Raw genomic sequence first — 10321 nt, 5'->3', positions numbered from 1 at the left:
TTGGCATTGAAGAACAACAAAAAAGGTCTATGGGTAAAAGCCCCTTGAACACGATTATTCGCCGTGATTCTTTTGCAGTTCTTCAGGATATAAAATTCGCCCCGGGTAAAACCATTCAAAGAGTACTTTATTCAGCTCATCAATGGCATCACTTTACTCCGCTTTCTTAACCTTATTCGACGATCGATCCAAAATGTAATGTTTCAGCAACTGGAACGTCGGTTGTTCAAGCACCAAGTACACCACCAATCCGAGGGCGTACGATAGAACAACCAATCGCAACATAAGCGCTCCTACACTGGGTACGGTGGCCTCCATCAATGTGGGCATGTTGTTGACCATTAGCCTCAGCAGGGGGACGTGCAACACGTACACACTGTAGGATAGTTTACCCAAGCTGGCCATCGGTCGAGAGGCCAGAAACCGACGGATGGAGCCTGAAAATAATAATAATAATAATAATAAAAAGAAGACAGTGCGATATTCAGGTGATTGTTTGTGCAGTGAGGATTCTAATAGCCATCCTAAGAACCGAACGTCAGCTAAGTTTGCTAGAATTAGACGAGTAGCTTACAATAACCCGAAATCATCTGGGACGATCTTCTTTTGGTACAAATACAACATCTTCTATGTTTTAAAACATTTTACCCTAGAGTCTTTTTTATAGTCAAGGGGAATAGTTGTGCTAAGAAATGCATGGTACCTCCCCCTTTTTGATGGTCTGTTGAAGTTTTGATCTCAGAGCTATTCTAAGGCCTCAAAAGTACTCCGAAGTTTGTGTCACAAATCCAACATTCAAAACCCAATGTTACGATGAATGATCACAGAGCATAGTCTACGGTACTCAAAAAGCCTCAAAGCACCCCTGGAAAATTGATCTGGGTGATCTAGGTCATCCAAACTACTCTGGAATTCATTTTCTTAAGATCTAAAACATCTACCATCATTTGTGTCCACTCTGTTCAAGGAATTTAGTCACGTTCATGTCCATTAGAACCTCGCAATGCTCCGAGAAACTCGATATTGTGGAAGTTGGACATTCCGTGAAATACAGATGGCCTCCAATACATTTTGAAGTTTCGCTTTCAATATCTACATACTGTATCATGCATCAATAGTAAAAAATATTCGTGGATTGAAGTATATACTGCTGATGGAGCCTCAGTGAACAACTATAATGCTTTTGGTACATTCATTGGATATTCCAGGTTTTCCAAACTTTTCTGGAATTAGAACCTTCAAGGTCTACAAGCGCTACTCCTGCTTCTCTTCACTCTATCGGCATAATTCTTTTACGAATGTGGCTGTTGCACCTCATAATATAACACTAAGGTCTTTTTTTTACAAGGGGGATACGTACCGTACAAAAGAACATGTAAAAAAAACCGTGTCAATTCGCGAAACCATGTAAAAAACCGTGTTAATTTTAGAAACCGTGTAAAAATACATTGCTAATTCGGGAATAGGTGTAAAAAAACTGAGGGAAATCTGAAAATATTTGAAATATTCTGACCTTCAGATATTCGATGATTGTTTTTGAGAGTTAATAAGGAAAGGGAAGGGGTAGATAGTAGTTCGGGTTGAATCTAGGGATTAGTGGGGAAGGGGACAAGGGATGGGTTATGGGGAGCAGAGTGCATACTGTTCCCAAGGAAGATCGCAGAGGATATTTCGGGGTGTTATGGACTGCTCATACGGACGAAGCGAAGGATCAAGGAGACTGCCAGCACCCCACAGGTCCATGGAGCAAGGAGGTGTAGAGAAAGATGTTCCAGGACACCCAATAACTTTCTCGAATGAAGGCTTCAACACCTACGAGCGAAAGGATTGATTGTTGTTACAATACTGATACGGTGCAACATTGTACAGGTCTATGGAGCATTGTTCTGTAAATAAATAATTTTCAAACATGACCTGCAATTTTGATCTCCAAAAACTTCCGCGAGTAAAGGCCTGAAGATCTACAAACCTAGCCAATGATTTCTAGCCATATTACCGATACGTTGTAACATCCCAGAGGGCCATTGAGCATTGTACTGAAGAGTATTCATTTCCTATTCATTCCATATGCTAGGTCTTTCGTGAACTTCCGCGAGTTGAGGCCTTAAGATCTACAAGCGTACACAATGGATTGTTCTCACATGATTGATATGATGCAACATGTTGCAGGTCCATGAACCGTTTTTCTGTAAGGAACTTTTTCTAAAGATGTTATAGGTCCTCCAAGAACTTTCCCGAGTACAGACCTGAAGATCTACAAGCGTTACCAAAGGTTTGTTGCCTCATTTTTGATACAGTGTAGCATCCTACAGGTCCAGAGTGCATAGTTCTGCAGAGAAATAATTTCCAAAGATGATCTAGGACCTCCAAGAACATCCACGAGTAAATGCCTCAAGATCTACAAGCGTAATCAATGGATTGTTGTTACATTTCTAATACGTTGTAACATCCTACAGGTCCAAGAACCGTTTTTCTGTAAGGAACCTTTTCCAAAGATGTTATAGGTCCTCCAAGAATTTCCACGAGGCCTTTGGAGTACATAGCTCAAAATTTCTAGAGCACCGTTTTTTAGAACCGTTGAACGGATTTGGATGAAAATGCATCACGCTAATTGTTCAGTAGTTGTCAACAGCGTGATGCATTTTCAACCACATCCGTTCAACGGCTCTAAAAAACGGTGCTCTAGAAATTTTGAGCAATTTACTCCAAATACCTTGTCCTTAAGACCAACAAGCGTAATCAATGGATTATTGTTACATTTGTAATACGTTGTAACATCCTACAGGTCCATGAACCACTTTTCTGTAAGCAATCAATTTCCATAGATGTTCTAGGTCCCCCAAGAACTTCCATGAGTAAAGACCTGAAGATCTACAAGCGCTATCAATGGTTTGTTGTCACATTACTGATACAGTGTAGCGTCCTACAGGTCCAGGGAGCATAGTTCTGTTGAGAAATGATTGCCAAAGATCTTCTAGGTCCTCCAAGAACTTCCATGAGTATAAGTCTTAAGATCTACAAGTGAAATCAATGGATTGTTCTGACATTACTTATACGGTGCAAGATCAAACAGGACCATGGATCATTGAGCTGAAGAGAACAAATCTCCAAAGATATTCTAAGTCTCTAAGAGCTTCCGCGAGTAGAGGCCTTAAGATCTACAAGGGCAATCTATGGATCTGTAGGATGTTACACCGTATCAGTAATGTATTAAAAATCCATTTATTACGCTTGTAGATCTTAAATTCTTTATTCGCGGAAATTATTGGATGGCCTAGAGCATACTTGGAAATATCTGTGAAAACTACGTATCTACAGAATTATGTAGTAATGTAACTACTGTGCTGTGCCTGCACATATAATTTACCATTATTGCCTACCGCGAAGAACCATCCTTGTATCCCACAGTCTATTCGAAAACCACTTGAGTAGACAAACCTCTTTTTTGCACCCAAATCAAATGACACTTCCCAGCCAACATGTGGCGTGAGAAGCTAACCCGGAAGCATAAAGTAAACGATCTGAAATTCAACACTCAGCAATGCATTGCAACGCATCGATGTGCATTGCAAAGCATTGCACCTAACTGACCTACATCTGGTTCCCATTACACTCTGGCACAGCGCAACTCTATCCGTCTCACTTATACATTGTCTATCTCTACCATTAACCAATCAATCGATGTAACCTAGCAAGTAAGATCGAAGAGAATAAAGATTCATTCTACAACGAACCTCCGACTTATTCACATGGCGAACCGTGCAGGTTCTAAGTCTGAGAGAAACTTAGAAAAGGATATTAATTAATCCAAGTGGAGTTAAAGTGATTATGGGTAAACACCAAAGTAAACAACATAACGAAAACGGTGATTTACATCTCACCACAGTCGTACAGAACCAGCAAACGCACGACGAGCACCACGAGCTGCAAACATTATTGCTGTGGTTAATACTCATCGTGGTCGCCATCCTTTTAGCCATAGTGCTATATGGTTTGTATAAAAAGCGTGAGCAGAGGATTGCGCTCAAAGCGGCGAAATCAATTGCGGCGCTGAACATGGTATAGCAGATGATCCAGATTCTTCAATTTTAAAAATCACAAATGCCCGAAGCACACCGCTTGGCGAGGCCAACCTATAGCAGAACTGAGAGTCCAGTATGAGTAAATGAGTGAGTAGCGAACACCAGTAAATTTTGTATTAGCCAATGGTTCATTACTTCATAGAACTCAATGAAGGATAAATACGAAAAATTAAAAGCAATTTATAACGATCTAAAACAAAAGATTGACGTACGCTCTTCTAAAAGAATTTTGTTTAAACAGAAAGATTTGGCAAATATTCTACTTGCTCAATTAACAAACCTCACAAAAGTAGAAAATTCAGTAGAAAATAACTTTATCTTAGAAAAAGCAAAACAAGTCCATCAAGCTATAGTGTCTTTAGTTGAGCTAAAAAGTAAAACTGAGGTTATTTCATTCAAAGCAACGGTAACAGCTATTATTTTCACTAGTAAAATAAATAAATCCTTAAGAATGGCACAATTGATGGAAGTTATTAGAACAATTCCAATACTAGTTCCCTTGTACAATGGTGATGGAGAGAAATTGAACAGCACGATAGCCGCTCTTAAAGCGTGCAAGTCGCTGCTGACCGTTGATAATCGTGCGATTGCCCTCCAGGTAATACTTTCCCGCCTGGAAGGCAAAGCGCGAGCAGCAGTTGGGGATAACCCAGAAGATGTTGATGTTATAATACAAAAACTGGAGGATTAATGTAAAATTCGAACTGCACCCGAAACAGTGGTTGCAAAATTAAACGCTACAAAGCAGAACGGCGATGTTGGAAAATTTACGGAGCAAATTGAGAAGCTCACTTTAGATTTGGAACGCGCCTATATAAGCGAAGACGTTCCAGTTGATACAGCTACAAAAATGGCTGTAAAAGCAGGAGTTAAAGCTCTTGTAGCAGGAGTAAAAAATTCTGAAACCAGACTTCTCCTGAAGGCTGGACAGTTCACCACCCTCACATCAGCGGTTGAAAAGGTTACCGAAAACGATTCAGCGGGAAATAATACGAATAGCGTTCTACATTATCGCTCTCAAAATATTAGGTTTAATACATACAGTGATAGCCGTTCCACGAACAGCTATCATAGGAGCCGTGGTAACGGAAATCGTGGTCGAAATGGAAGATACCAATCACGCGGCTCATCGAACCATCGCCCTGAAATCCACTTCAATGGTTATCAGAGGCAAAATCACCAAAATTTTAATCGCAATCAACGTGGCAGATTTCGCTCTCAAGCTCCACGCGTTTTCTTTGCACAATCGGAAAACCAACTAGCTCCTCAACTGGGCCAGGTTGGGAGCCAAAGAGCATATCAAGGCCAACCCCAAAACATCATACATCAGCAGCAACAGCCGACTCAACCGCAGGGGCAGGTTATACATCATGTAACTCGAAACTAAATAATGGACAATGCTTCCAAATTAATACATCCTGCAGCAATTTTGTATACCCAAAATTAAAATTTTCAACAACAGAATCAACCTTGCTAGTTGATTCTGGTGCCGAAGTTTCAATTTTTAAAATCAATTCGCTAAAACAATCCCATTCGATTAATTCCTCAGAAAAATGTCAGATAATCGGCATAAATAACCTATCTACAGAGACTATCGGAACTGCTTCAACAGATATCACGTTTTTCAATGGTATTTCAGTGCAACATAAATTTCAATTAGTCGATCAAAACTTCCCAATACCGACAGACGGAATTCTCGGTCGAGATTTGTTTACCAAATATCATTGCTCCATTAATTACGATACTTGGGTTCTAACAGTCATTAGCAACGGAGAAATACTAGAAATTCCAATTGAGGACAATTTGAACGGAGATTTGGTTTTACCACCAAGATGTGAAATTTTTAAACACGTTTATTTCGAAAAAATTAACGACAATTATGTTTTACTAGCTAATGAAATTAAACCTGGAGTTCATTGTGCTAACGCAATAGTAAACTCTAAAAATCACGTCGTGAAATTAATCAACACGAATGATGATACCATACGGATTGACAAAAATTTTGAAAGGACTTACGTACCACTTAAAAATTATAATATTCTTAATTACGACAAATCTAACAAAAAAGAACGAGAACAAAAACTCTTTGAGGAGTTAAAATTGAAAAATACACCTGAAATGTATAAACAAAAGCTGTCGAATCTTTGTGGGAAATTTAACGACATCTTTGTTTTAGAAGGAGATACACTCTCAAGCAATAATTTCTACAAGCAGAATATTAATATGTCTGACAACGTACCGGTATACATTAAAAACTATCGGTCACCGGAAATTCATCGACAAGAAATTAATACACAAAAACGATCAACGATCAATTCTGACTATACATGTCAATGGTTGCTCCTCCGTGATTGATCTGAACTGGTACCAGTTGCACTGTGATCCAACTGAATAAGGGGCTGGGACACTCCACTTATTCTCAAAGTGCAATTTTGGCAGCTCATGCATATTTGATCAATAACGGCGCCGGCCAAGTCCTTATAGTCAGCTGGGAAGGGAAAGGAATGTTAGAGTGTACTGGTTGTTGCTACTAGAGACCGAGAGCACTCTGCGTCCCACAACCCGCACGGACTGGGGTATTTTGTTAGACGGAAAGGATGGGAGATCTGGGAGTCACCGTTGGGTCGGTGATGCGATCCATGGATAGGGTTATTTATAGTGTTCGTGATAGATTGTGTGGTGAATAAGGTGAATAAGGTCAAGCGGCACAGCACGCTTTGGTTGCATAACTTATAGGCGTTAAACATACACTGTGCTGTGAGTGGAAGTTGGAAGGGAGGGAAACGACTTTTTTCAATTCGTTTCTGGTTCTAGCGATGGCTATGAACATATGAATATACATGAGTTGTATATGTAGAGAAGAGAGAGTGAGAGAAAGTGGATAGAAAGATACAAAGTAGGATGAAAAGGACGGGCCAGGGATTGAACCCATGACCTTCTGCATACGAATCAGAAGCGGTAGCCACTAGACCACCAAGCCCGTCATCGACAAGAAATTAATACACAAGTCGATAAACTTTTAAATGATAATATAATACAACCTTCTGTATCGCCCTATAATTCCCCCATACTTCTTGTACCAAAGAAGTCCACAACAGACACTAAAAAATGGCGTTTGGTAGTAGATTTTAGGCAACTAAATAAGAAAATAGTTGCCGATAAATTCCCTTTACTCAGAATAGACGACATCCTCGATCAACTCGGTCGAGCGAAATATTTCAGCACATTAGACCTGATGTCCGGCTTCCATCAAGTTGAACTCGATGAAAGTTCTAAGCAATTCACAGCCTTCTCCACGTCTTCTGGTCATTTTGAGTTCAACCGACTTCCGTTCGGTCTGAATATTTCACCAAATAGTTTTCAGAGAATGATGACTATTGCTCTGAGTGGATTGCCTCCAGAGAGTGCATTCCTATACATAGACGACATAATCGTAGTCGGATGCTCAGTTGATCATCATTTGGCTAACCTCGAAAAAGTTTTTGATAAATTACGAAAATTCAACCTGAAATTGAACCCTTCAAAATGTAATTTTTTCTGTGCGGATGTTACCGTGCCATGCCCTAATACCGTGACCTTAAGGACGCTCTTCACTTCAAAGAGCCCTGTAAAAATCAATAATCCACGTTTCTTGATTTTTCAAACGCTATATTATTGCTTATTGTCTGTATTATGTATAATAAATATGATTAATGGTATTCCCAATGTTTAATCCATTGTTAAAATCAAAATTGTAAAACATAGCATTGTTCCTAATACCGTGTATGCGACCCGCATACATTGCTGGTCCTTTGAATCATCACTATATCAATCATACTAAGTTCACACTTAAAAGAACCTGTGCGTCAAACGTTGCCTAGAGGTTTGTGCAAATGATTTATAAAGTAAAAAGTATCAATAATATTTTCAGTTTGCAAGTTTTAGTCGAAACACGGTATTTGGAACACAAAAGGAACCATGCCCTAATACCGTGTATTGGTACTTCGCACTCACATTCTGTAAATATTTTTAATTGCTTATTTTTGTAAATATGTGGCAAATTTATCACGCCTAACTTAAGAAGGTTTAATATGCTAATGATTGAACTAGTTACTCAGTTAAAAAAATAATACACTTAGTTAAATATTTGAGTTTTTTGTCAAATACACGGTATTAGGAGGCACACGGTATTAGGGCATGGCACGGTACCTATTTAGGACATCACATATCCGAACAGGGTATTCAACCCGATAAAAGCAAATACTCTTCAATTTTGAACTATCCCGAGCCAAAAACAGCAGATGAAGTAAAAAGATTTGTTGCGTTCTGCAATTACTACAGACGCTTCATTCCTTACTTCGCTGATGTAGCTGCTCCATTAAATGCTTTATCGCGTAAAAATGCAAAATTTGTCTGGAATGAACAATGTAAACAAGCCTTCGTAACACTCAAAAACAAACTTTTATCCCCTCAAATATTAAAGTTCCCTGATTTTAGTAAAACATTTATTCTCAGCACGAACTACAATCCATCGATTACGCTTATAGATCTTAAGGCGCCTACTCGCGAAAGTCCTTGGCCAACCTAAGTTCATGGATAACCGAGGATTCTTCGGGATTCCCCCAACGATTTCAGGAGTTCTCTGAAAACTCCTCCAGGTAATTTCCCAAGAGATTTTGTAGAAATTTCTTCTGGGATTCCTCCAGGAAGTTTTCCATGGATTCCACCAGGAATTTTCCTACGAATTCTTCTAGGGATTCCTCCAGCGATTCCTCTAGAAATTCCTCCAGGAATTCCTTCAGGAATACCCCCAGGGATTCCTTTACAAATTCCTCCATGACTTCCTCCATGGACTCATCTATGAATTCATTTGGGTATTCCTCCAGAAATCCCTCCGGAGCTCCTTCAGTAATTCATCCAGGATTTCCTTCAGCAACTAATCCAGGAATTTCTTTAGAAATTCCTCAAGGAATTCTTCCAGAAATTTCCCCAGGGATTCCTGCAGGAATTCTTCCAGGGATCACTCCAGGAATTCCTCCAGGGAATTTCTCCGGGCAATTTTCCCTCGTAGTTTCTCCAAAAATACCTCCACGACTTCCTCTATGAATAACTCTTTATTCATCTGAGAATTCATTAAGGGATTCCTTCAGAAATTCTTCTACGGCGTCCTCAAAATAAAATTTCTAGTAATTCATCCAAGAATTTTACCAAAATAAACCCCGAATTTTTTCAGCAATCCCAACAGGGGTTCCGCCACGGATTCCTCACAGGGATTCCTCCAGAAATTCTTCAGGAGTTCCATCAGTCATTCCTCCAGGAATTCTTCCAGGGATTTCTCCAATAATTCCTCCAGGATGTATTCCAGAAATTCTTCCAGCAAATATTCCAAGATTTACTTCAGGAATTTCTTCAGGAATTCCTTCAGGAAATCCTCCAGGAATTACTCTACGAATTTCTCCAGGATATACTCCAGGACATATTCCAGAAATTCCTACAACAAATAATATAGGAATTCCTTCAGGATGTACTCTAAGATATATTCCAGAAATTCTTCCGGCAAATACTTCAGGAATTAGGGGCCGTTCATAAACCACGTAGACTTTTTGGGGGGAAAGTCCACGCTCCATACAAATTTCAAAATGTTTGTATGGAAAAAAAGTCTACAAGGCGGGGGGGGGGGTGGTTCTAAGATGGCCAAATTTTGGTCTATGTGGTTTATGGACAGCCCCTTACTCCATGAACTCCTTCAGGAATTCCTCCAGGAATTACTCTAGAAATTTCTCCAGGAATAAATCTTCGAATATCTCCAGGATATATTCCAGAAATTCCTCCAGCAAATAATCTAGGAATTCCTTCAGGAATTCCTCCAGCAATCCTCCAAGAATTCCTTCAGGAATTCCTCCACGAAATCCTCCAGAAATTCCTCCACGAAATCCTCCAGGAATTCCTCCACGAAATCCTCCAGAAATTCCTTCGCGAATTCCTCCAGGAATTCCTCCAGGAATTCATCCAAGAATTCTTCCAGGAATTCCTCCAGGCATTTCTCCAGGGATTCTTCCAGTAATTCCTCCAGGATATACTCCAGGATATATTCCAGAAAATTTTCCAGCAAATACTCCAGAAGTTACTCCAGGAATTCTTTCAGGAATTCCTCTTGGAATTCCTCCAGGAATTACTCTAGAAATTCCTCCAGGAGTTACTCTACGAATATCTCCAGAATATATTCCAGAAATTCCTCCAGGAAATAATCCAAGAATTCC

The 10321-nt window shown here is 39.6% G+C and overlaps 1 protein-coding gene across 1 annotated transcript in view; it reads right to left on the bottom strand.

Moving 5' to 3' along the window:
• Positions 1-146: 146 nt before the first annotated feature.
• Positions 147-10321, bottom strand: part of LOC115268507 (O-acyltransferase like protein-like) — a 30448-nt gene continuing 20273 nt past the window's right edge. The window contains exon 8 of the mRNA XM_029876591.2: positions 147-437. Within this exon, the coding sequence (XP_029732451.2) occupies positions 154-437 (284 nt within the window). The 3' untranslated portion in view covers positions 147-153. The remainder of the gene's footprint in view (positions 438-10321) is intronic.

The sequence above is a fragment of the Aedes albopictus genome, chromosome 2, assembly GCF_035046485.1.
Source record: "Aedes albopictus strain Foshan chromosome 2, AalbF5, whole genome shotgun sequence".
NCBI lineage: Eukaryota > Metazoa > Arthropoda > Insecta > Diptera > Culicidae > Aedes > Aedes albopictus.
The sequence above is the reverse complement of the archived record's forward strand: the minus strand, read 5'-3'. Positions and strand labels throughout refer to the sequence as shown.